General features: G+C 41.4%; 2 protein-coding genes across 5 annotated transcripts; one reads left to right on the forward strand and one right to left on the reverse strand.

Annotated features, from left to right (window-relative positions):
- Nucleotides 1–233: 233 nt before the first annotated feature.
- LOC110985500 (glucokinase regulatory protein-like) lies at nt 234–21,939 on the forward strand. 4 transcript variants are annotated; one of them, XM_022246558.2, is made up of 16 exons: nt 234–378; nt 5,371–5,491; nt 5,990–6,126; nt 6,431–6,505; nt 6,656–6,796; nt 8,751–8,804; nt 9,395–9,530; nt 9,753–9,817; nt 10,974–11,242; nt 14,862–14,959; nt 16,122–16,198; nt 16,707–16,979; nt 17,485–17,726; nt 18,379–18,418; nt 19,271–19,405; nt 20,252–21,939. In XM_022246558.2, the coding sequence occupies exons 1-16, from the start codon at nt 349–351 to the stop codon at nt 20,396–20,398; spliced, it is 2,040 nt and encodes a 679-aa protein (XP_022102250.2). In that variant the 5' UTR covers nt 234–348; the 3' UTR covers nt 20,399–21,939. The 4 variants fall into 4 exon arrangements, with proteins under 4 accessions (XP_022102250.2, XP_022102249.2, XP_022102251.2 ...); XM_022246557.2 differs by lacking the exon at nt 234–378 and adding an exon at nt 1,770–1,833; XM_022246559.2 differs by lacking the exon at nt 234–378 and adding an exon at nt 1,791–1,985.
- Nucleotides 21,813–25,573, reverse strand: LOC110985504 (uncharacterized). Its single transcript, XM_087148592.1, has 5 exons — nt 25,338–25,573; nt 23,528–23,627; nt 23,079–23,275; nt 22,638–22,761; nt 21,813–22,331 (listed from the first exon to the last, which is right to left on the reverse strand). Exons 1-5 carry the CDS (start codon nt 25,438–25,440, stop codon nt 22,280–22,282), a joined length of 576 nt encoding a protein of 191 aa, XP_087004718.1. The 5' UTR covers nt 25,441–25,573; the 3' UTR covers nt 21,813–22,279.
- Between the last annotated feature and the right edge of the window lie 1,975 nt (nt 25,574–27,548).

The raw sequence follows: 27,548 nt of genomic DNA on the forward strand, positions 1-27,548 counted from the left end.
TTCCAACATGTAGTACCAGAAACCTCGTCAATCTCATGTAATTGAATAGTAGTGACAAAAGAAAACATTTCTGTGTAATGTCTGGGTGAATTTAAATCTGTTGTGCATAATAAGCCCACAATGCGTGGTAAAATTTCAAATGTTTTAGCATGATGTCATCATGCGGATGCATACGACCTCCGGTTGTACTCTGCCAATGACCTGCCCTTATTGGGTGTGTGCGAGAGGTTGACAAGTCAAAATATAAGGACCGATTCTATTGGCCTACTGTCAAAAATGGTAAAACAAGGGAGTTACGTAAGCGAATCATGTCATTCTTGATGATAATCGCAGGGTGCAGAGAAGAAAATGAATCATTTCAACACAATGTTTTGCTTGGTAAGTGTCATTGCAATTATTTCACCACGTGCCAAGAGGTTTAGATCGTTTGAGCTGTTATAGGGGCCTAACGCGTGCAGTTTAATTAAAGCGACAGTGCACGGGAGTTAAATTTCCATAGTCTGTGCTCAGTTCACGTCTAAAATTGACATCGGCCTTTTTACCTGTGTACCTGTCCCATAACATACACTTTCTAAGAAATCCCCATGCAACCACAAGACTCCTATTAATTTGATGTCGTACTTTTTGTTCGAAAACCAGTAAACAAGGAGAAGTTGACTCAGATCGTGCAGTGTATCTAGAAGTTTGTTCAAACAGACTTTTGAAATATTAAAGACAAAGCAACGTTGATGTTTTCTTCTTTCACGAGAGAAGCGGTTGCTGTTAACCAGTATGAACACTGAGTAAACTTGAAATAAACTCGACTAGACTAAACCCTAGGCATGACGAAGGAAAATGAATAACATTATGCTTTTTTATGACGATGTGCAAAATCGATGGTATTCTCTCGGGGGCAAAGAGCAACTCCTAAAATAAGAGAATGGAATATGCCTCGGCAAACTTTTTACTTTAAATGGGGCAGGCACATTCCAGAGGGATCAACGGAAGTTCGTTCATAAAGATGGACAATCAATTCAGATTCCCACTTTGCCTCGTGGACTCAGGCCTAGCTGTGGATACGTATTATCTAATACTTTTTTATTTAGCCGGCCTTGCCTTTGTGACAGGTAAGTAGTGACTACCAAAAAGTGAGAGTTTGTGGACCTAAGCACCAACAAAACTGAAATGTTTTCCCAAGGTAGCAGTCCAAAGTTCATTGTCGAGTAGACCGATAAGGATGCCAGGAGCGGTTCCGGGGGATGGCCGGGGGTTCGAAACCCTCCACTCCAGCCCTGAAACACTAAAAGGGGGCATGTAATGTTACATTATAATTCTGCTTGTCTCCCCCAAAAATGAGCATTAAAAAAATCTTCGGCCGGACCCCCCCACGAACAAATTTCTGGATCCGCCCCTTGACGCATGACATTGCCGAGCAAATTGCTCTTGAATGTATGGAAACTTTACCGCCACATACAGGCATAAAAGTATTTTTGCACTTATCACTTATGTACGGACGTGATTCTAAAAATTTTCGCGTACATACGTGACAGTTTTCAAGTGCGTACGTGAAACTAAAACGATTATGTACGTACGTGAAAGTTTTTTGTTATCATGTACGTACATATACGGACAAATTTTTGTTTGAGTGGCGGTGATACGTTTCTGTACGAATGAACAGGCGATGGCGCGGCTAGCTGTGATCAATTTCGAGCGATCGCATCGCGGCGCGGCGCTAGCGTAGGCCGTGCGATCGATCTTTGGTTTCGAGCACACGACCAACAGATGGCGCCATACGAAATGTACGACGATGACGCTGCAGCATTGCATGCTAGCGATAGCGGGCCTACCATGCTTGTAAGTTGTAATGTAGGCTAGTTGTAGGAAAAGGAAACGCTAGTAGTTTACGCATTTTATAAGCAACCGTGTGAAACAACTGTCACGGTGTAGACTGAGCTTTATCATGTGATGTGCCATCCATTATCGGTTTGGTCCAAAATCTACCAACTGTAAGTTGATTTGTAAAAAGAGTGTTAGTTACGTACATTAATTAGGCCTACATTTACTGGCGGGATAATTCTCGCGGTGGGGATGACGGAATCTTGATTCTTCTCTCTGATTGGTCAATTGGTGGCTTGAAATTTCCATATTTCACACTCGACACTCAAAGGGGCAAAAACAGGGTTGAGCCTGTGGTCTCTGTGGAAAATCTAAATTGTTATCTAAACTCTCAACCTTTCAGTAATGCCCAAAATTTCATTGTTTATGCTCTGTGAATATTTGCCACACAGCCCACACTTCACCAAAAAGGTTTCAGTTCCTATTTTTACCATTAAAAAATGCAGCAGAAAATGAAAACATAACAAACGTTACTTATGCCTCAGACCTACCCGTAAGATATCGATACTTGGCCCTGTCTGCATGCTCTGGATTCATAAGGATTTCTTTCGACTCGGCTTTCAATTGGGTTAAATTATCCAGAGACATCCACTGCACTTAAGTTTATGAGCTGAAATTGCGCCAGTATGTTCACTACTTACAGTACTATGGCTATCTCCAGGTTGCTGTTTGCAAGAAACTTGCCTTCCCTCATTCTGAGGAAAATGGTTGCCTCCTTAAGCTTGGAGTTGGATGTTTTCCCTATTCCAGGTGAATTTCGGTCTGACTTGCACAAAACTGACGGCTGTTTCGTGTCACAGAGAGCAAGGCCGTTCTGCATGTTCAGCAACGATTCGCCAAAAGCGGTATTTGCACATGTGTAACTGGACAAGGAACTCAACAAGTTGAGAGCGGTGTTGCATTACATGTAGCTGTGACACGAAACAGCTGTCACTTTCTTCACAAATACTTGGTCCTAGGTTAGTTCCTGTCCCATACATAGTCTCCAGACATTTTACATACATCCTCCGAATGTAGGGACTGGTAGCAGGTACATATTGCGGAAGAATCCTGCCAGTTTTATGTTAATGAGGAAATTTAGCATATAAGCCCTAACAATTCCCACCATGACACAACACTGTTACATGACAAAACTTTTGGAAGACTTTCTAGAATGGATAACTCGCTCTCTACAGAGTCATTTCATTTTCAGCACGCAACACAACTTTCAGATGTATTTACCTGCTCTTTAGAGGTAAACACTTCCATAGTTATTGGGAAAAAACTTTTCTAAAGTTTTCCAGAGAGACATGTGTTTGGCTGTCACGTGCACTAGTGAAGGTGGTACAGTACAATGTATGTAAACATCATCTCTATATATAGAAAAAGCCATTGCGCATGCGCAGAGTTAAACTAACCGTGGATCCCAGAAGCCAGCTAAATACCGGTCTCTGTATATTAGGAACGGGGACCAGTCCAACTTGGACCGGCATGTACTCTTGCGGATCTGTATGAGATTCTTACATATGTACATTGTACGTGCTGAAGTCTAGGTGTAAACTACCAGACAGGCTTACTGTACAAGCTACTGTTATGTAACCATACAAAGGAGTCTGTGTAAAGTGCAAATCGGGCCAACATTAATCGTCTGAAGTTGGGAACATGTCCAACTCCAAGCTTAGGGAGGCAACATTTTTCCTCAAAACGAGAGGTCAGAAAATCAGGTTTCCTGCAAATACATGTAGCAACCTGGGCATAGTTAGCATTAAAAGTAGTGAACATACCAGTGCAATTTTAGCTTACAAACTGCAGTGGATGTCTCCGGATAAATTTTAACCCAATCGAACGCCGAGTCGAAAGAAATCCCTATGAATCCAGACAGGGCCCAGTATCAATGATGGAGTCTACTTAGGGCCCTGTTTATGGGTCTACTTATGCCTAATGCATAGCCTGACATGCCTCAATCATGTTATTTAGGCAAGTTATCTTAACGGGCGACTCAGTAAACTGTCCAAACATTAAAACAGCAAAGAAAACAGCAGATGCAGGCTCTCAATTATGAAGAGAAGCCAAGTGAAAAATTCCATATTCAGGCATTTTAAAAAAGGGAGGAGGCCCTTCTTTTCCAAAAGAAGACAGAATTTTACCCCAGTTTGATTTCCTCAAGTGTTTCAAAACTAGTTTTTGCCCCTGGACCTACTTTAGGTGTAATCCTATCTACAGTAACAGGGTTATACATGTTGTTTAACCTTAACTCTATGAGTTCTGTGTTAGTCACATTTAATGCTGCATTTGTCATGGTTATTAAAAAAATAAGTGAGCAGAAAATTTTCTCATTTGGAGTTGGTGGAATAAAAAAAAAACAAAGTTATTATTTACTTATACTATTTACATAATTTGAGTCATTTTAATCATGGCCAGACAGATGTACATGTACGTGCAGTGGTTTCTTCTGGTCATATTCAAGGGTAATTTCTAACAGTTTCATGCACAGAGAATGGACTGTAAGTTATGCTCAAATAAGATTATGGAGCAGTCTTTGTAATTTGTCATCACATTTTGCACTGGCTGTCTCAGTAGTGTCCCCATACATGTAGATGTGAACAGGTGAATCAAGGTTCTAATATCTTTCTGTATCTATCATACTGGGTTGGAGGAAATATTATCAACAGTCATCAAAGAGCTACACATAATTCTACCAGGCTAGCATGACTTTGGCCAAGTACTTGAAAAAGGCTTACATGTAATGAACTTTGTGCCAGAATAACAATTGAGTGTGTGGATATCAATCATCAAATTCTTTTATGATATGTGTGCACATAGACCATATCTGGTATGGGGGTTAAATACATGTGAGTACTGGTTTTTTTAGATATCACCTGAACTGTGTGGGTTTCACATGATATCAAAAATAATCTGTTAGAATGGGAAATGTACAGATGGCTCTGAAAAGTCCACACCACATTTATTGGGTGATGCTGAAGTTAGGCTGTGGCCTGAAATTACACATGACAGCATAACACAAGACGTTATCGGAAGAGGCTGTAGGCACTACCACAGACTCCTGTAAATTTAAGTCTCAGTTAAGAACTCCAATTAGGGCCTCAGACAGACAAAACATCTAGTGAGATTCAGGCTTGTTATAAAGGTAATGTATAAAATCATCCTGAATGTGGTTTGAAATTGCTTCTTCCACCGTGTCCACCTGTACATGTATGTTTTATCCTCTTTCGTCTCTATGTTTAGACATTTTTGTCAGTATTACATACATACATGTACAAAGTAGGTCAATTTAACATTGCTTTAAATGTCCAAGTTAGCATGCAGGAATAAATAGTTTGGCCTACATGTATATGTATTTCTTGGGTAGTCTTGTTTTCCATGTAGGCCTATAAACAACAAGATTTTGAAATTCACAGATTTCTTGAAAGAATTGAAGATTTCTGTGAGAGTGACCTGCCACTACTGCATTGTCCTTTTTTGTGTTCTTTACTCTTCTTTGTTAACCTTTTCCAGGGATGCCATCTTCTTTATGACGGTGATACTGGGGAAACAATGTCCGACTTGGCGGCAAAGATTCCAGTAACAGAAACAAGCAATCCGCTCACAGTTGACATTGATATCAGTACTTCATATGGTAAGTGCATTTTCTGTACTGAGATGTGATCGTGCCTGTGCTCCTGCAAGTGTGGTCTCCTTTATTCCTTGAGATAACACACAAATGTTCGAGGACCCCTTTTAGCAAAAGACCTCTCCGATAAGGTAACAATCTCAATTTTTCTCTAACAGCTCAGTGGTTTGTAAAAGTCCAAGTATGGTGCAGAGTACCCATACCAATTTTCATCTGAATGCATACAAAACCATGGTCTCTAAATGTGGATGCTGGCCATGTCCCCTTTTTAGAAATTGCAATAGGCCTAGGGCCTGTTTGTTTCACATGGATCTGAATCTTGATCAGTGATCCATCGTTGGTTCATTGACACTGGAGCCTGCCAAAATGGATAGAGTGAACCAGCTTTGGGATCACTATTAAATCAAGATCCACGTGAAACAAAGAGACCCCTATGCTAAGCTCTGGAAGCCCATTCAGGACATGCCTTTCTTGTTCTGACACATTTGTCATTGGTTTTGGCAGAGTTAGTCAACCTCCTCCATCGCTGTGACAGTCAAATCTTTGAGGGCTGGGACCCATACAAGAGCAATAACATCTTCAGCGAGCAGCTAATCTTTAATTTGCAGAAGGTCTCGGAGAGGGTTTTTGACATCTTGAAGGTAAATATACATGTGCAGTGATGTGTATTTGGCACATTTGTTTAGGCTTGGTGTTTCCCCCCGTGATATTGCACGTTCATCTCACAGCCATTCCACATTTCCTTGTGTTTATGAGCTCATTTCCCTGTTTGTTTCCCCCGTGAGAACCATTATAGTTCTAAAAATACTGTAAAAGACTGTTACAGCTGGGAACTTTTGTTTGACATGGGAGGTGGGATTTCTAAGTTCACTGCCAGTTGAAGCATCAGGTGCTCAGTCGTGCATGTTTGTTCTGATATTAACTCATGAGTTTTTTCTTTATCAGAAGAAAAGTCCAGCCTGTGAGAGTGTTGTCTTCAGTGGATGTGGAACCTCGGGCAGGATTGGTTTTTTAACTGCTGTAAGTACCAATACATGTACATGTATCGATTACTTGGTCCAATTAATTTCACAGTGGGCATCTTGTTTGGTCTGTGAAGTACTGCAGGGTTTCTTCACAGGTTAACAGAGAAACTAGCGCCTCAATAATTTGTGTGGTTATGTGTTTCAGAGATCCTTTAACAACCTGCTGACAAACATAGATTTCAAGCCATGCTGTGAGTACATCATCGCTGGAGATGACAAGGCACTGCTGACTTCACAGGAGGCCCCCGAGGACTCCCCACAGGCTGGGGTGAAAGCACTGCAGCAGGTGGGTAGCATGGGCAGTCTCAGCGATCTCTGTCTTTGACTTGGCAACAACTTTATATTTTTGAGGTTGGGACAATCCAGGGTTCACCCTCTTCTTGGTTTTTGGTCAGAGCTGTGATGCCTTCTCCAGATATCTGTATCTCAGACTTTTTAACCTTTTTTGAAATTGACAGTTTGGGTCATTTTTTCAGTGGAAGTGTTTACTATTCACACACATGGGCAGATCAGGCAGAGGTTGGTCAAGACGACAAGCCACTCCCACTTTTGTCAGACCAGTGATAATCACTTGTCTGACAAAAGTGGGAGTGGTTTGTTGTTCAAGATGTTGATTCCCAATGCACAATTATTATTTGTGCATTGGGGTAAATATCGGGAATTTCTTATCCTGAAATACAGTCAGGCAGTATCCTAGATCTTGGTTTCTTGGTTCACATTCAAGGCATTTGGCTGTATATGTTGGCTTTGACACCTCAGCAACACCCTTAAACAAAGACTGAGAAGCATCATCCATGGACACCATAGGCATCTTCATGACAGTTTTGATGCATTTGGAAAACGGAAACATATGGTGACATTTCCTGTCCTCAACTCGGGGAAATGGTGTCGTTATTTATACATCTGCAGAGGAAACGCTAATACCTCATAAACACAAGGCAGTATCCATGAATAGTGTACAAGTTTTCAAACCTCCTAACTGTGGTCTGTCATGGTATCAATTCAAAGAATAACATGATTCATTTGAAGAAATCTTAATGTTTACAGATGTCATTTCTGCAATTATCCAGAAATCAACAGACCGATTTCTGTGTACCATGCAAAAAGTTACTTGGGCTAGAAAATTATACTGCTGTCCGACGTCCTTCGGAAGTAGGTCAAACATTACTTCAGCGAATCGAATTACACAAATAATCAGAATTTTGCCACTGCAGAAAAAAGTAGAAATTCTGTATAAAGTAAACACAAGGCAGTATCCATGAATAGTGTACAAGTTTTCAAACCTCTTCACTGTGGTCTGTCATGGTATCAATTCAAAGAATAACATGATTCAGTTGAAGAAATCTTAATGTTTACAGATGTCATTTCTGCAATTATCCAGAAATCAACAGACCGATTTCTGTGTACCATGCAAAAAGTTACTTGGGCTAGAAAATTATACTGCTGTCCGATGTCCTTCGGAAGTAGGTCAAACATTACTTCAGCGAATCGAATTACACAAATAATCAGAATTTTGCCACTGCAGAAAAAAGTAGAAATTCTGTATAAAGTATGCTTAACACCAATTCTGTGGTGTCCATATTCATTGAAATCAACTTAAAGGATTTGTATCCTTAATTTACAAAACCACTCATTAACTGTTTTTCCTTTTCCAGAAACGTGATTCTTTATGCCATCCTTTTTTTAAACATCCCAACCCCCTGAACGGCTTACCAAGAAAACAGTGATATTCAATCAACAAGTTTGACAATTTTTGAATAGTTTATACAAAATGTTTACTTACGCCTCTCCTTGACACTTGTTTTTACACTCACGAAAGGGTGATAAAATGGAGGACCCCTTTTTACATTGAATAAAATCTGTTAACATGCAAGTCTGAATACTCTCTGTCTTTCACTTCATTTCTTATCCCAAGATTCTCATAACATGAGTGAGGTTCACTAAAAATATATGCTTCAAAGTTGGGCCAACAACACTAGCTGTAGTAACAACATTTTGATCTGAAATATTAGTACATGCAGCATGTAAAGACGAGATTGTCACAGTGCCCACTCCGGCACTGTGACAGTAGAAATATGGCCAGTGAATTAGTAGCAGGTATCTCTCATTCACACCTGGAATTCTTAGTTAACTATCAAGACTCTGTATTTTTCTTCCATCCCATAAAAATGTGTAAACTAAATGGTATTCCATAGGAAGATACGTCACCCTTGACTTCACCATTCTTTGTTTTTGTTCAGGTATGCAAAAAGAAGAAAAGAGTTGTATATATTGGCATATCATGTGGTCTCTCAGTAAGTAGACATCCCAATGATCCTCAGTATTTGTAACTTCTTTACATTCTAGAGTTTGTAATAAAAATGTGGAGATCTGCATTATTCTACGTGTATTACACTGAACATACCATTCAGAACATATATGAAGTTAAGTCACTTGTTAGTTTACCCATTAACGTATAAAATACCCACCCTTTTGCTAGCACAAAATATTAAAAAGAGAGAGAAACTGGTTTTTTATACAGCAATCAAAATAGTGAATACAACAAGTAAGGAAGAATGAAGTACATTCTTAGCAGAGAAGGTTGGTCATTTCAAAGAGCATTGTGAAGTTCAATGCATGAACAGGTTTATCAGATGTTTTGGTTGCAGCCTAAAGAAATTATTCACTTGTTGAATATTGTAACTTTGAGTAGTGGGATCTACAGTTAGTCGTTACATCTCTCTTGTTAGCATACCAAGCCTGCATCCAAACGTTGTATGCAGCCAACAGCTAAGCAGCTTGAGCGAATGACCTTGTTACTTGCACCAGCAGTTGAGACTTTCAAAAGGAAGCTATCATTAACCTCTGGTTCTCTTTGTCTTTTTTTTTTTTCCAATTTTCCCAGGCACCATTTGTGGCCGGTCAGCTGCTCTACTGCATGGAGCATCTTGACGTGTTCACCCCGGTTCTCGTCGGTTTTAACCCTGTTGAACAGGCCAGGACTCAAGCCATAGAGGGCTGGAGTGAGACATTTCTCTCAGGTCAGTCCATCCTCCTCAGACGGAGCATTAATCCTGTTTGTTTCCTTTTTGTTATTCTGCACTTTGTCCTTGCCGCTCTGCATGTGACTGCCCTACATCCACCATTCATTTGTTCTTCCCTACAAGGAATCTGTGGCTAAATTTCCTGTTTCACTGTGAGGTCCATCTTGGTTATCAATATTTCATTTGTTTTCTTTTTATCTTATTTTGTTTGATTGGTAGTTGTTGAGAAGTTGGTAGATGCTCAGCATGCAGGGAAAGGTTTCATCATCAACCCTATTCTGGGGGTAAGCTGATCAGAAATGTTTGGCATGATGCGCTGTAATTCAGAACCTCCAACAGCTGATATTCATTGTTTCTGTTTTAACCCCAAAACAGCTGTGCTTTTTCAGATTGTTTCACAGTGGGCGAGGGTAGATTCAGCCCCGTCCTTCCAAGATTTTGGCTGTCCCATGCTCAGTCTTTTGCCTGTAAAAGCAGTCGTTATTTCAACTTCAAAATTATAAACTCAATCCTACATAAGGTTTGGTGGAGTAGTTACTCAAGGTTCATGGCCTCACCCGTGTTGGCCCACACCAGTGGAAAAAAACTCTACATTTTTGGCGCACGTCTCGGCAAAATGGATGTTGCGCAAGAACTTCATATCCAATTTCACAAACTTGGTGTCAAAAGGACCGCAAGACGACTGGAAAAAAAATTCTGAAGGCTTGGCACATGAAAGAAATGGACTGTGATGATACTGGAGAAAGTGTTGAGGGGGTGGATTCCAACCCCCCCTCCCTTTTAGGGTTAAGTCCCTTGCTTTGATATTCTTTGGCTACATCTCTGTGTTTCACTGACATTCTCTGAAACTATAGCACTGTACTCTAAAAGTAGAGTGTCCACACCCACATAATGAACTGAAACCACAGTATTTAGGGCACATCAGATTTGCCATTATGGGACCCACCCCAAGATGAGGAAAAGATCCGAGGGATCCAAATTTTCCCGTAGAAGAGCAAGGTTACCTGTTTGCCTCTGTGCACTTTCACTGGCCTGCACATCTTTAGTGTATATTTATTTGAAAGGAAAGATATCATGCCGGTTCTGTATGTACAAGTACCACAAGGCCAGTGTTTATTGCTACTATTTGATTACAAGTGTTTGTTATCTGCCAGGGTAAGGAAAAGGACACTGGCCTACAAAGTAGTTGTTGGTAAAAGTCTTTTTCGTGCATCTTGTGCAGAATGGTAAAACATGGTACTGTTCTAAGCATGCAAAGGTGTGTTGGTCACAAACCAAATTGTAGAACAAAGCAAAATCCATTGAGGGTAATAATAGGTGTTTGAAATGTTAGTTGGATTTCTTCGAACCCTCAATTGAACTTGTAGTTCTGAATTCTCTCCATTTTCCAATTCTGAGGAATAAAAAGGCTGTTGTGGTGTTATTGTTCTCCATTGACAGCCGGAAGCCATCACGGGTTCGTCCCGCATGAAGGGTGGGACAGCCACCAAATTCCTATTGGAAATCATCATGCTGAATGCCCTTCGCCAGCTCACCTCCACGTTGGAACCTGAGGACGTGGCCGACGAGGGCGCCCAGCAAGCCTTGTCAGCCGACGGGGCCATCCGTTGCACCCACCTCCTGCGCATGTATGAGGAGGTGTGCAAAGACACATACCCACAGGCGCTGTCAGAGGGGCTGCACAAGGTGATTGACTGGGCCGGGGGCAGGTAACTGTCGCATATCATTCCTTCCTCTGCCTCCCCCCACCCCCCGAAATTTTTTTAATAGAACCATGTATGCTTCACTCCCTCATGTCCTTCGGTTCTTGTGCGTTGAACACATGCTAGTTATGAAAAGTTGACATTTTTAGCCAACCCATCTGGTATGAATGCAGGAATGATCGATGCAATTTTTTCATAGAATTGGTTTTCAAATGGCTGTTAGGTATTTTTTAAGAAGTTTCTACAGGCCCCATGTGAAAAACAAATGTGTTTTAACATTGGAAAAGTAATTAATGGGGGTTGGAGATTCTGTCACCCCCAGCTCATTTAGAGATTGTCACCCCCAGCCCATTTAGAGTTCAGTAACTCTCCCAGAAAGGCATGAATTAAATGGGTGGACATATCTTGCAGTTTACTATCCTGCCTGTCATACATGTGTATCATTTATCTTCTTGTTGTCATCGGAAATGTCACCAGTGTCAACAAAAGCTTGCATTTGTGTTGATCACAAGAACTTGCCATATGCCATACTGGAAAGCTTATTTTGCACATGCTACATTCATGCATGATTATTCAGGGTTTAGATAATTGAGACTTGGCACGACAAAATGAGCGTAAAGTCAAATTCTGCTCTTTCCTGTTTTGAGGTTTCAAAGTCAAATATTGAGGTGGGGGTCAATTTTGGCATTCTGTAATATTTTGAAAGAGTAACCCCTCTGCTTAATTCCAATTTTGTCAGCAGGATCAGATATTTAAAAATGTCATTTTCTCAGCAATTTTGATGATAGCATTATTCATGCCTGGTCAGAATAGTTGAACAATGTCAGAAATAAAAATGCAGAACTGCCAGAATAATGCCATGTTGTCACCTCATACTTTTACCCTATGTACATGTTCCATGTACATACATGTACCATTGAAAAGCTCGCTCTTCGCTGATTCAAAAATACCAATATCTCAATTTTTGAAAGTTCCAACTTTCAGCTCATTTTGTGGTGACAAGTCACAATTTCTTCAAGCCATGAGTACAATACCCACTTCCTTGCTAAGAGGAGTAGAGAACAGTACTCTTTTGCCCTGAGTATTGTTTGGTAATGTACTCTTCTTCTTCCTGAGAGGGAGAGTACTGTACTCCCTAAGAGGTGGAGGAACTGAGTACCCATATTATGTGAGTTAATCCTTGCGGCAGAATGCGCTCACACTCACGATCTAAACCTCAATCGTTCTAAGGTGTTTCAGACCCAAATTTTCTTGTAGTTTCTAGTAGATGTACTGGAAAGCCTCTAAAATGCCACTTGTAAAATACCCATTTGTAGCGGATGGAAACTTGCAGAAAACTTCACGTTTTTTGGCAGAACTTTTGATGAGGAGTTCAGGCACCTCAAACCCTATTCATTTGTGCAAAAATTGATGAAAGTAGTGTGGTCCCCTTGGGTTAGAAATCAATTTTACTGCATTGTGTCTTTGGGAGTCTGGTGACCACGTTTTTGTACACACAAACGATCCATGCACACAATGCATGCCCAGTAGCCCATTTCAGTCTACTACGGCATTCCTAAACACAACACCTAACATGCTTCGCTTTTGGTCTTTCCCGTCGATTCTGGATTTTCTGAAAAGCTGTATACATACGAACATGAACAAACCGGTTTCAGCAGCATCCACTTGGAATGTTACTCTGTTGGGCAGGGCATAATTGACGAAACATGAAAATGCAGAAACTCATGCTACTCTTTCTACAGTGTGTTTAAAAAAAGGAAACTGAGATTGATTTCTTCACTTCTTGGACATGGCTAAATATTTTGGAAATTAGCAACCACTACTTATTAACTAATGATGTCCTCTTTCTGATGACACCAAGAAATCCAATTTACTGTCACAAATGACTGAGCACGAAGCAGTTATATCAATCATGTCAGAACTGTTCTTGCACCAGATAGATATTTTTGTAAAGAACCCTCTCTGCTCAGTGCAAGCCTTTTGTTGGGCCTCCAAATTATGCAGTCCTCAGCATGTTCTTTCATTGCACACTCCATACAAGTTGGGAAGGATGTTTGTTTTCTCAGACTAGCAAAATACAGCTTGCAACTGAGCAGCTTGTGCTTGTGGGAATGGAGTGGTTGAGGACTGGACGCCTCCAGCAAGTAGCAGTTGCATTTGGTCAGCGTTTTCCTGACCATACCATTCCCGCCAAGTCAACAATTTGGAGAAACATCCAAAAGTACCAAAGGGAGGGGACAAGCTTGAAGTTCAACAAGGGTCGCTCAGGCCGACAAAGAACGGCAACATCAGATGCGAACATCAGGGCTGTCCGTGAGTTGCTACAAAGAGATCTGCATGTGTCTGCCAGGAGAAATGGACAGGGAATTTTACCATCCTCTTTCCACAAGATTGTTTGATTGGACATCCAGTGGTGCCCTTACAAGATGCACAGGTGACACAAACTCCTTGATGCAGATCTACCCAGACAACTAAGATTTTGCCAGTGGTTCCTTGACCGGCATCCCAGATTCTTGGAGCACCTTGTGATTGGGATGAAGCAGCATTTTTCAGGAATGGCCAAATAGATAACCAGATTGTCCACGAATACGCCCCTATGCATACTCCACCCAACTTCAATTTTGATGTGAAAATGAGCCAAGAGAAGATATCTCTCTGGATAGGTCTCTGTGGATATGGCACCGTCATTGGACCCTGTTTCTTTGATTGCAATCTCAATGGTGAAGGTAATTTACCTTGAGATTATCAATGATGAAATTGTGCTGTAGTTACAGCAACACTTTGAACACCACGGTTGTGATGGGCCCAGGATGGAGTTCCAGCTCATCGTCAGATCATCGTGAGGGAAAGGCTACAAGAGTTGTTCAACACGAGAGTGATTGCGATCAACCATAAGATTGAGTGGCCACCAAGGTCCTCTGACCTTACCCCCTGTGATTTTTCTTTTTGTGGGGACATCCTAAGAACCAAGTTTATAAGTCGCCACCCCAAGATATCAATGACCTACGTGCAAGAATTGTCGCTGCATTTGAGACCTCAAGAGGACGGAGAGATGTAATCACTAATGCATTGAGAGCGATGAGAACCAGAGCCGAATCATGTGTCAACGAATGGGGGACATGTCGAAGGACAATGGGGTTAGGTTGAGGCAGACATAATTAAGCACCTAAATGTTAAATCACTGAATAAAAACTTTGTTCAAGGACACAATGGTCTTTCTTCTTTTTTTTAGGTATGAAAATTTGTTGGAGTTAGGCTGCGGTGAATCTGGTGCAAGATCAGTTCTGACATGGTTGATTGAACTGCTTCGTGCTCAGTCATTTGTGACAGTCAATTGGATTTCTTGGTGTTGTAAGAAAGAGGACATCATTAGTTAATAAATGGTGGTTGCCAATTTCCAAAATATTTAGTCATATCCGAAAAATGAAGAAATTAATCTTGGTTTCCTTTTTTAAAAACACACTGTATACTAGAAATCACTGTGTATTTTACATTCTTCATGAGGTTTTATGCTGTGTATTCTGACTAAATTCCAAGTTGGGAAGCATATACACCAATACGCATGTTATCTAAACCCCTGATTATTTGACATCTCCGTTGTAATGCACTTATCTCTCTTTTTCAGTTTGAATGCAGGCGGGCATGTATACTATCTTGGCATCGACGACACTGGCCTCCTTGGACTAGTTGATGCATCAGAATGCCCGCCCACCTTTGGTGCAGGTGTGTTGACTCTAAAACCATCAATCATGAGAATTGTCTGATGAAGGCATTTGAAAAGTCATAGATCAATCCATGAAACCTCACCCTATTGTGCTCTAACCAATTACAGCCATGATGTGCGTCCGACATGTGTGCACAAAAGTCGAACATGTGTGCACATGCATATGATGTGCATGGCTGGAACATGTTAGTGCGGCACTGAAGAACATGTGTTAACCCCTTTACAGCGGTATTATTTTGACCGTGACTGCTGGGCTGTGGTATACCCAGTATGCAAAGCTCTGTCCAGCAGCAGGCCCACATTGAAACTGTAGCTGCATGGTGAATAGACTGTATGTGTGGTATGCACTAATCTTCACACAGTGCTGCGGCGTTTGCAGTCCACAGCCGTGAAGGGGTTAAGTATCCACATGAACAGTGGGTGGGGCTTATTGGATCGTTGTATTTAGCAGGACCAGTTTACATGGAAGAGTTTCAAGAAAACTTCACTTAACTACTGGAGAAATGGTCTGCTTCATTAGAATATTGTTTAGAATTGTGTTGGGTAGGTAATTTTAGAGGTGGAGGGAATACTGAAGTTCTTTGCCTTGTAAGGAAAGATTGTATCAAGAATTCAAATTTGCTTTCTGTGGGATAGAGGTAAAGATTTGAAGCATCAGACTGGATGAAGAGCCAATTTCTTACATCTTTTACTGCATGGAGTTGGGAAAGAAGTGGTCGGGCATCGTTAGTGCAACAGTTAATATAATGGAACACTTTGTAGCTTTGTGGCTTTCATGGCAGGTTCCAAATTACGTTTGTGAACCAGTTTCTCTCCCCCCTTCCACCTTTTCTCATATTGAAAAGTGATCTAAAAAGTCTAAATTCTGTCCACAGAAAGCTTGAGTAATTACGGGGAGTGACAGTTAATGAAAATGAACTGAGGAAATTCCACTCCCTCAGGGATATGTAGTTACTTACTTCATCCCGGTTTTGGAATGTTGGGCCACTTTTGTGAAAGTTTAAAATCTTTTTGTGAACTAATGCAATGAAGCAAGAGTTGTATACGTGATTTTTTTTTTCTTCGGTAAGTGTCAATCTCAGTTAAGCGATGCTGATGATCATTAAGATGTTTAGTTGCTAGTCATGTTAAATCATTTGTGCAACTGGTTTCCCCCTGCAGAGGTTAGTGATGTCAGGGGCTTTGTATTTGGAGGCTACACAACTCTTGGAAACAAAGAGGGCGATTTGGTCATCAAAGTAAGAGACGGACATACACTGTACTGTTTTACTGATTTCCTCCTCACCAAACCAAGATTAGGCTAAGAAAAAAATAAAAGTTTCTTTAATTTCTTGTGTATTTTCATATGAATTTACAGTCCGACAAAGTCATGCTGTGTTGTGTTGCGCCAACCAAGCAATATAAGCTGTGGATTTTACAACCACATGTGGCAACATTTGGGGTGGGTGGATCGCAGTACAATAATGAAACCAGTCAGCAGGACTAATGTGAAGGAATATTCACGGAAGACATTTCACAACTCATCCAAGTCGCCTCTTCAGGTGTGACTTGCTGGCGGGCAATCTGGTATTAACACTCACCGGTTCTTCTGAGAACCACACCTCACCCAAAAGAGATTTATTCCACAGTGTACTCGCAAACCTATTTCTCAATCTGGTATTGTTTGTGAGCAAGGCTCTCAAGGAACCATGATGTGCTACCCTCTTATCAGATTGCTATCTCTTTTTTTTCATTTGGTTGTTTCAGTCGTTTCCCCCGGTGCAAGAACTCGTTCCCATCATTGACAAGATGCAGCAATCATATGAGCACTCCCAGCAAGACAGCAAACTGGAGATCGGGGCCAGCCACTTCTCAGGTGCCGTATACCACTCCCTGGGCCCCAGCGACCTGGTCATATTCTTGACGTCCAGTGGCAGCGAGCTGGATGCCTGCATGAAGATGTTGGCCCAGATGGTGTGCTGCAAATGCAGCCAGGTGGTGGTCTTAGCCTGCTACCGGGACATCAATGACACCAAGGAGGTAAGAGCTCTGCCCCTGTTCATAATCCCTCTTGGAAAGTATCACAGATTTGAACTTGTTTGGAGTCCCTTACACTTTTCTGACTCCCAGAGTTGTACCATCTGTAAAGTCTCACACCCTGTATAATCTGCCTGGAGCATGCTGTTTCCTAGATTTGAATGATTGATGCATTTGTGTGTATTGAATTCAATATTAATTCCCATTTTCAAAGGATCAGTATGCCAGTTCAGAAAAGGCACAGTGGATGCTTAAACTGACACAGAGATTATACAAAGACATCAACATGTGCAAGAAGTCGGTTACCTGACACCTACTGATACTCAAGTAAAGGAGGAGTTTATTGTTTACCTACTCAGACTCAGTGAGTGTGTTTGAGCTTGTTTGACGTCATATGCTTTGATCTCAAGTGACCATCACCTTTTTGAAGTGTCAAACTGGCTCATCGGAGAACATATCTTATGTAGCTATTCAATGGGACAATCGATTTGAATTGGACTCTCATCAGGATATCCTGTCGCAGTACTTCCCCAAAGTTGTCCGCATCCGGATCCCCACCACCCAGTACATCCGGAGCTTCATGGAGGAGAAGGACAAGAAGATGTCATGGTTTGACCTGCTGGGCGTCCACGCCGCCCGTCGATTTGCCTCCGAGCTGTCCTGCAAGTTGCTGCTGAATGCCATCAGCACCGGCGCCCACATCCAGAAGGGCAAAGTCTACCACAACCTGATGGTGGACCTCAAGCTCAGGTCAGTCGTTGTCCCCTGTGGGTGAAGAAGGGGGTGTCGAGGGTCTTTACGACAGTCAAAGAGGGTGTTGCATGTTGAAGAAGGGATAAACACCAATGATCAAGTTTAACAGAGCAAAGGGAATGACGTTTATTGAATTTCTCATCTGTAATTTCCACCGTGTGTTGTAAATGGCCTTTCATCCTGGGCATTGTCCATAAAAAGTCTCACCACAGGCTGAGGTGGTCAGCAGAGATATGACCTGTTGGGAAATCTGAAAGGACAGCTTTGGCTTTTAGTTATAAATTAGTGAAGCCAGGAGGACACAGTAAATTCCATGTATATACTATGAAGCAACGGGTACCGGTACTTGCCTGTGCAAGGATCTGTTCTGAAGGCACGGGCAGAGGGCTTTCCATTTGACCATTTTGTTTCTATGAATAGTGGTCCTGTTTGCCAGACTGAGAGGGTTAGTGAGCATATTGTAGGCATCTATAAGATGCATTCATGATTTCCACTCAAAGAATGGCCATTTTATCGTCAAAAGATACACCATAAATGAACCGTTCATTTTTTTTCTGAAAAATAGCACTTGTGTTTCATAACATTTCATTAAATATAATTGTTCTTTAACTCTGACTCATTCCAAATTTCATAATTGCTTTGATTTCAGTAATAGCAAGTTGTTCCGCAGAGGAATAGAAATAGTGAAGGTATGTGCGTTGTTTGAGTAATGCAAATAAAAGGATGGGAATCCTTGTTTAGTGTAGCAAACTGTGGTGAAAAATGCTTACACCAACACTTCATAGAGGCTGCTGTTCTAAATATTACATGTGTGTGATTGCATGCCTTATGTTTACATTGACATGTATCCAACCAACTGTCATTACTAACCCAATCTACATGTAGTCATCAGGTTCAAGGAGTGGCCTATGAAAACTGATACAGTGTAGAATAGCACATGGGTTAGGCAGTAAAAAGTAGGGGCAATCAATTTCTTTTAATACAGACCTTCAAAATGCACCTTTGTTTCTCAGTTAACCTTATTTACAACTTTTGTTTCACTATATCAAAGGGAGTTGTTTTTTATGCTAACAAGTATTTCCATATTCATGAGCAGCACTATGATGTCATCTCAGAAAGAAGCCTCAATGTTACATTGGTTTGTACACAAAAAAGGTCGTCCGTTTTGTAGACTCTGCTGGTTTACATGCACAGTGATCAGCAAGCATCAACCCGTTTCCAGTAAATAAATTCTTGGTTCACAATTTGAACAGAAAAGCCCATGCCAAAGTTTTTCTGTGCAGGGGTGAGATTTTTGATTTCAGTTTTTTGGTTTTGGATTTCCACTTTTAACCCCTCACTGGCTGTGTATAAAAGCATAGGAGATTTTCACAGTTCAGCTTTATTATGCCCTTTTTTCAGCTGTTTTCAGCAATTTTTGTCATTGGTCAATCTCACCATATTACCCATTTGGAGAATCTGCACAGTTATGCAGCTCAGCAATTTTTCCTGACAACTTGCTCTTAGCTTCATTTTTTTTTTTTCTTCGTTACTGTGTGCAGAGTCTTGCCACATGTTCAGAAGACACCGCTCTGAATGCAGTCCTCAGGGCCTTGTATGGCACCAACGTGGTGTCCGAAGAACTGAGAAAGGTGGCGGTGTCTGAGCACACCAGAGTAGGTTCATTCAAGCCAAAGGTAGGAACACGTGGCTCATTCGCCTGTGGCTGAGGCTTTGTGCGTTTCCCGTAGTCCCATGTGTTGTCAGCCTTAGCCAAGTAAATTTGGACACAGCCTAACTTTCAATGGGAGCTGTTCACATTAGAGTTTGCCACTACGAGGGCGCCACAGAGAAGCCCATATTGCTCCCAATTCTGACAGAATGGTTTACATGAAGGCACCTGATAACATTTCTCTTGCATAAGTGGGCAGTTCTGAAATTTTGTGGGTGGCGGAGATGTACAGAATTCCAGTTCTTGTTTTGCACATATCTGTTTGGTGAATAACAATGGGTGTAGATGTTTTTGTGGTGCAGCACGTAACAAGTTAAGGTAGGATGACAACCTCCTGGAGAACACTGCAAGATGTCAGCAATGGAATTTGAACAGAGGCCTCAGTAGTATCTTGTTTGAAATTTCCCAATTTCAAAGAAAAACATCCACAATCATATTTCTTGATAGCTGCTTTTCAGAGACGTGTATCTAACTATTTGTTACTTGCACATAATGCTTGTGTTTGTCCAATAGAGCAACACGTAACAGTTGACCTCTTGCAGTAGAATCATATCAGCGCAGCTTGAGAAATATTGTCCAATTACATAATATGCAAAATGGATGCAGAACGCGCAAAATCTAAGACAAAACTCAACGTACAAAATTACATAGGGTTGTCAAAGGGATGCGGCTAACGATAGTTCCATCAGCAATGAGGCAACGATCAGTTCGGAGATTGAAGAGATTGTGGGGTGTCGCTAGGAGAAGAGTTTCTCTTCCATTGCGTTCCATTCAGGATCTTAGCCATTGATGCTTTTACATTTTGTACCAGGTCATACCCACGTCAATCATCCTGGCAAGTAAAAGTTGCCTGATCCACGAAGCCATGGAGATACTGCTCAAGTTCCCCGTCATACGAACTGCCCTGGCCCAACTCTGCGCCGTCACCAGCCCTCCCATGGTGCAGTTTCCCCCATGAGGGCAGGAAGTGAGAGTGTCACATGAGAACTCACAAAGGTCTGGACCCACCCCTTAAATGAGGCAGTTTGTGACTTTTGATGTATATAATTTTTTGTTTTCAGAGAATTGGTGGATGAAGGGGAACACGCAAACTCTGCAATAATTTGGATAGATTTTTGTAGTTGCTCAGTTGACTTGACCCACAAGGTGATGCACGTGGATCTAACCACACCGGCTTACATTTTTAGGTGCAGCTATTGGGTAACTTCTTTCCTGTCTTTTGTTTTATCGTGCTGTTTGCTCGCATAAAAAGAGAGACTTTTGAGACCTAATGGTGACATATGTGTATATACCAGTCCCACCTGACTGGTCCACTGTTGTTTATGTCGTGCACAAGCTAATGTGCAAATGCTCAGAATCACCAGTGTTTGTCTTCCCTATGATTTGAGTGTACTTAACCAGCATATCTTTTTTCGCTACAATGGATTTGCCAAGTGGTGCTCTGGGACATAATGGTAAACATTATTCCAGTCAAAACTTATTGAGCCTAACTTAGCTTTATCCAACCATTGCTGTACTCCTTTGATTGGTTTCATGACAGGTCTTAATGCTAGTCAGGGGCAAGTCCACAACTCTGATATGTTACATTCACACCATAGTTTACCTTTGTATATTTTTCTAACCAGTCAAGGTAATAAAAGTTGTCAGCACGCAACACTTGTCATTTCCTCAAGAGATACATAATAATGCTTTGGTGAGGTTTGATCTGTATATATGTTATGTGCCAAATGAACAGATTTCATGTTGTAGTGGTGAACCAGTTGAGTAAACTGGACCTTTCGGTTTAAGTTTTGCTTATACAAAATAGTTTAGATTACTTTTGTCGTGCCAAGTGCTGCAAATTGATTAGATTCGATTTGTTGTTTCTGTGCGCATGAAAAAATGACAAAAGAACTGATTTTCCTCTTTAGGAAATGAAAGTTGCTTTTTGAGAATGCAACTCAATATTTTCAAATGTGTGAGTGAGTAAGTGTAACTCACCAAGAAGCTGATTCCAATCAGTTTCAAGGAAAGAGGAAGCTCATCAGGAGACGCTCTGCATTCAATTTCGGAGAGTCAGAAAGCCCCCTCGTCTGTGCTCATCACCAGATAGCACATGCATCAATTTGTATAAAGTTATCTGCATTTTTAACGCTTGTCTGTACTTACAGGTGTTTGTGATTGTAGATCTTCTTTTGTCTGTTTAGATTTGCTTTGGTTTTTCTCAGTTTATGCTTTGCAATCAAGCAATTGTTATTTGATTGCTGTTTTAAATGAAAGAATTTAATATGATGGATGAAGACATACCTGACTTTTTTATACAGGAGAGGATTTTTGCACATTGATGGATAGGTATACCCAGATTAGCCAAAAAAAGAAGTGAACATCAACTATTTTTAAAGGGTCTACAAATTATTTCCTTCTGCTGCAGGTATTTTGGGGCTTTTAACAGTGAATGATTACTAAAGTAATGCTTTATTTTGATAATAAAAGAATTATGTGTATATTTGCACCGAGAAAGGGGGACATTGCTGTCTTTGTTTTCATTCCAGCCTTCAAAATTGGCATTTATAATGATCAATGAGGCATCTGTACGCTCTTACCAGTGCAACAACACAAAATTAAGATCGAACGCCAGGTGTTGCAGGTATCCATGGTTTCAACCTCCCTGCGTTGGATGTCTGCATCAAAGCTCCACCTACCAGAGGCCAAAAGATGCTTCAATATGGCGACTGGGGCATTTCCTTCTGAAATTTTTCGAGGATATTTTGATGCTTTATTTTAAAAAAAAATCGCTTTATGTAGGTCTGACAAGGCTCCATCTCAACGAGCCGTTGCCGCCTGCAGCTATCCTCCGTCGTCAGTTTGCGGTGGAAGCCACCAGCTCATAATCCTTGCCGCAGCATCTGCTTCTGTAACGTCAAATGTAGTGGGAATTAATTGCACGTGTTAGTTTTTCCGAGAATCTAATACTCTCATAAAGCGAGTGTTGTTGCACAGGTAGAATATGCCGTCCGGAATTATGTTTTTTAAATGTTGAAAGATGCGCCAACTGGCTAAAAGTCCCTGTCGGTCGGTAATCGTGCGAATCGAAGTTTGCGTTACACCACACAACCCATCTTAACGCACTGTTGCCAAGCCGGCAACTCCATTGGATCGAACTGGGGGGGGGGAGGAGACGTGGAAATGAACTCCCCTGCGCGAATACACTTACTTACCGTTTGAGTCGGAGTACTATTACTACGAAGAGCCACACGATCCCAATGGCTGTGATGAGCATAATGGATATCGCCCAGACGTTAGACACGCCCACAATATCGTTGTTTTGAGCGATCCAGAAAGCTATGGAAAAATGGAAAAAATTAACAAATCTGTTGACAATACTGTTAATACTCCTCTTGGAACGCTTCACCTATGAGTACTTGATTTCTTTGTCTCACCCTATGGGATTTTTACTGAAATTCCTTTAATTTCTTAGAAAGTGGCAGTGATTCCGATTTCCCTTTGAAAATCTATTACACTGGAAGTCAGCGAAGGGTTTAAAACTGGAGATAATTGGTTAAAAATTGTTTTTTGAAAGTGTGCGGTTCCCGTTTGATACATAATACCAGCAAGCTGCCACTGAACTCTTGAACGTTGAGCGAGGATCATTTTCTTACACGACTCCCCCAGCGCACGGCCCGGGGGGCCCGCGTGGAGTCGTATCTCGTTGGTCGTGATCACTGTATCCCAGTACTTGGCTTGGCAGGCGTACAGACCGTGGTCTTCGGGGACCGGGTTGGTGATGCGGAGGGTTCCCAGGCTGTCCAACTCAAGTCGCTGGGACGCAACGACCGGCGAGCCATCCTTGACCCAACTGCAGATTGCAGACCGGTTTACAATATAAGTTTATTAAAAGTTATGACGTTATAATTATTACCGGTACACATAATGAATTAGTGTTTCCATTACTAGTTAACATGCGTCTAGTCTGCATCAGTTTGTAGATAAATTAAAATGGCAACGAGCGAGGTCCTCCCCAGTTTTTTAAGTTGGTGGAGTTTCTCCTAGCAGTATTGGCACCGCCAGACCCATACGTCAGCGTAGCAGAGAAAACACATCAACTTGCCTTGTAGTGATCTGAGGTTGGTAGCGCTTTAGCAGGTCTGCCTTACACTGCATGTCTATGCTAGTCGCCTGCGGTGTCAGCCATATGGCCTCTTTGAATTCTGAAGAGATAGCATCACAATTTGCAGTCAAGTGTCTTGTATCATTTTTAACAGCTCAAATAGTATACATGTACAAAACTCCCACTTCATCTTACAGGTTTCACTCCCTAAAATACTTTCAAAATTAGGTTTTGCTTGCAGTTGCACCATGTACAAGGAAGAATCTCTTTTACGAGCGTGTGGTTCTGTGAAGGGGGTACCAATGGTGAACTCTCGACGTTCCGAACAGCCTGCTCTGGTCGTCTTCGGGGGGGGGGGTTAACAGCTTCAGACTGCTTTTTACCAAAGAGTAAACTCTACGAGTGAACTTGTATAGAAGATAATTTTTATTCAAATTGGACCGCACGACGCGCAGGAATTATTTTGTGATAAACGATGAAAGATTCACAACGGTGGCTTTCAAACGGTAATATTACAGAGGTCTTCCCATTAAAATTTGATTAGCCTGGCCCGTGTACCTCCAAAATGATGGGGATTCCTATGTGGGGGTGTTAGTCGATCCAAAAGCAGACAAAACTGGGAAATATTCTGCCACATGCCCGAGTTTGCATGAGAGAATGTCCCATTTGTCTTTACTACTTGTACATGCAGGTTTATTAATATTGTTTCTTTTTCCTATTACAGCCTTTGGTCTATCCACACTCGAAACTGTGACTCAGAGCTGGTGGATCCGGAGTTAAACTGTGGCCCAGCTGACACCTGTCTTCATTTTCATTGCGACTGATGGTACGGGCTAAAATGGTGAGCTACATGAGCACTTATCCATAATAATTCGTGCACTTAGTTCTTTGACCAAAATTTGTTCTTAAATAAACTGAATTTGTGCAGCTTCATTCTCATTAGTTGAAAGTGTGACTAAATACCACATGGAATAATGTTATGAAGAACATACGACGTCCCCGAAGCAACAGGAATAACGTTGTCCGCAGACGAGTCGGACCGGCTGCGGTAAAACTTACGTCACCATAACTCAGGCACGTACGTTGCACACGCTATTTTGTTGGTAATGCCCTACTCCTGAAAAATATGCCAGTTGATATTTCTTTAATGAGGAATTATTTTTTGCATTAATTACTTGGATTTCGTGAAGTAGTTTGAGGGGGAAAAACACTTTTATTCGCCGTAGCTTGACTTCCCATGACCTTCTCTTTTTTGTTCAAGTTTTTAATTTTTGTTTTCCAATTTAATTTCAAGTTACAGTGAGGCATGAATTTTTATCCTTTCAAATAAATCACAATGAGCATTAATATGAGTAATAGATCTGGATATTATGACAAAACTCCTTTCTATGTGTATTTCTGGAAAAAGTCACAAATTACAGTGCCACCGAATCGGCGCCCCTGTCGTCGGCAACGGAAATCTTAAAATAAAGGTGCGCAGTGCTTTTTCAGGCCCCGTTTTTTTGATAACGCCCTCAATAGTTGGCGGAAGTTAATCGAGGTCGTCATTAGTGCCTATCGGACGTCCAACACCGATCGTGAGCGAGCACCGATCATTTTATCCGTTTTCTAGACAATTTCAGTGGGTTCACTTCTGCATTTATTCTGTAAAGTAAAAGCTTAATGCTCTGCTGATATTTTTCCCTGGAGTTTCACTTGAAAGTTTTTAATTCACACATAGCTGCAAAAAGAGAAACGCCGAAGTGGCGATGTACTCCTCGAGATAAATAAACAGGTTTTCTCTCTTTGGCCTATGCTTGTTTTTACTTACGATTTGCCTGTACTCGTAAAGAGGTGACTGCAAAAGAAAATATCCAGATCCACACTCTGAAAATTAGTTCAGTTGTTGGTGACACACGGACTATAGGTAGCATAACGCAGTTCAGAGATAACAGAAAAAATATCAGCAACTATGTTAACCCTATTTCTTTGACTATGTAAGAGACGTGCATACCCACGCTTCGTAAGCATTGACTGTCATCGCAGACTGAAATGGATGATGAATGTTCATAACGTTGCGTTCATGTCATGATGACGCGCGCGTTAAGCGTTTCGAACCCCACATAGAAGGGAACGCACCGAAATGTGTGCTTTCCGAGCTTTCAGATCGGTAACTGAGTACCTCAAGTTCTTCAGGGCAAGCAGATTCAGTGAACTGAATTCAGTGAATCTGCTCTTCCTGAAGAAGATACTCTCAGTTACCGAGAGCTCGGCAATCACATATCTCAGAGCACTGATTTGATATTATATTCTCGTCGATATTCTGATCACGGTGCTGCGCAGCCCTTCCGTATTTCCTCAAAGGGAACGCAGTTTCCTTCGTGCTATGCATGCCTTACAGCGTGTACTCGTTAATATAATGAGGATCTAAGATTGAAATCCGGTTCCCATGGTGTTCTAAACCGGACAGGCAAACGTCGGGTGTGTGAGTTTGAACGTCGTGTTTGTGACTGAGTTTGCCAACGTCACGGTGTGTGCGTGTTAGACCGTCGTGCTTGTGAGGTCGAACCATGGACGTATATAAAAATCCTGGACTTGCAACGAAAAAGAAGCCAACCAGCAATTTATATATTGACGTCAGGAAGAACAAAGGCGGGCATTGCCGGGAAAGCTTTGTACTCGGCTCAGTAAAATGGCCGCGAGTGAATTCAATGATCTCTATTGGCCGATTAAGGGCATTGCGAGTCCAGATTTTATTATACACATCCGTGGGTTGAACGTTGTGTTTGTTTGAATGTCGTGTGGGTGGTCAGTGCCAATTTCATGGAAAATTAGTATGATTTTGTTCCCTTGTTAAAAACAGGATTACCAACCAAAATGTTCATGAGTTGCATATTGCTTGTGTCTGGTGTTCAGCTGATGTTCGCTTATCATAAAAATGACATGGATCTTTGGCTGGTAACCTGTATTTCGAAAGTGGCACTATTTGAGCCATTTTGCAGAGGAATGCATTTTCAAAATGGCTACTTTCCCGGGCAGTGAAATTTCCTTCGTTTTAGGGGGGTCTGCTTTGGGTGAGAATTTCTCAAAAAGTCATTGGTCAACCCACTAAAAATTGAAAGGAAAATGAAAGAGGACACGTGGAACATCATTTTTCTGTGCATCCTGAACACCTGTGAGAGTTGTGAGTATTGTTTAAATATTTGTGACATATAGGCCTATGGGCATTTATCACTGCTGTCTATGGGAATTTATAACTAGTGGTGCACCCTTCATGAAATTGGCCCAGCGCCTGGTAGCGTACTAGACTACATGCAGTACTCTCTACACAAGTCTGCTTCCCAGACCCCAACAATCTACATGTATGTGATGGATGACAGACAGTTGTTATGGCATAGAAGTTTACTATGACGTGTAAAGTTAATGTTTAATCCGCGTATACAGATATCTCTATACCTAGATGTGCCAAGTTCACATTTATTCCCGGATGACTAACAGAAATATCTCTATTCCTGCTGACCTCAGGAGCAGGAACTTAATAAAGATATCTCTATTCCTAAAAGGGATATCTCCGTTATTGATAGAGATATCTCTATGCCTGCTGACCTCAGAAGCGGGAACTTGATAGAGATATCTCTATTCCTGCTGACCTCAGATCTCTATACCTGCTGACCTCAGATCTCTATTCCTGCTGACCTCAGAAGCGGGAACTTAATAAAGATATCTCTATTCCTACTCTCTATTCATAATGGAGATAACTCTATTAAAAAAGGATGTACAATTTCTCTATTAAGGAATAGAGAAATCTCTAGGAACAGAGATATCTGTGTACGGATTAAATGTTAACTTTGCACACTATACACGACTTTTGGAACTCACACACAAACGATGTTTCCATTTGCGAGTTAAATTTGAATAAAATCTGGTGCCCTGAGTTATCTGACTGTACATAAACGTAACTATTTAAATTCCCCAGACTAAAGACACTGTTGTTATATTCGGGGCAAGCTTTCGCATTGCGACCGCCATCTCTGGAATGGAC

This window comes from Acanthaster planci, linkage group LG18, assembly GCF_054643075.1.
Source record: "Acanthaster planci isolate LZ-2023a linkage group LG18, COTS_SCS, whole genome shotgun sequence".
NCBI classification, from domain to species: Eukaryota; Metazoa; Echinodermata; class Asteroidea; order Valvatida; family Acanthasteridae; genus Acanthaster; species Acanthaster planci.

What these genes read in the sequence shown, in the direction of transcription:
- LOC110985500 (XM_022246557.2), top strand. Translation starts at nt 1,777, where the DNA reads ATGTACGACGATGACGCTGCAGCATTGCATGCTAGCGATAGCGGGCCT. An exon ending in TGATATCAGTACTTCATATG is followed by an intron (nt 5,492 to 5,989) that starts GTAAGTGCATTT and finishes TGGTTTTGGCAG; the next exon opens with AGTTAGTCAACCTCCTCCAT. An exon ending in ATGGTGGACCTCAAGCTCAG is followed by an intron (nt 17,727 to 18,378) that starts GTCAGTCGTTGT and finishes CTTTGATTTCAG; the next exon opens with TAATAGCAAGTTGTTCCGCA.
- LOC110985504 (XM_087148592.1), bottom strand. Translation starts at nt 25,440, where the DNA reads ATGCTACCTATAGTCCGTGTGTCACCAACAACTGAACTAATTTTCAGA. An exon ending in TTTACGAGTACAGGCAAATC is followed by an intron (nt 23,628 to 25,337) that starts GTAAGTAAAAAC and finishes CTATCTCTTCAG; the next exon opens with AATTCAAAGAGGCCATATGG. An exon ending in CAACCTCAGATCACTACAAG is followed by an intron (nt 23,276 to 23,527) that starts GCAAGTTGATGT and finishes TGCAATCTGCAG; the next exon opens with TTGGGTCAAGGATGGCTCGC.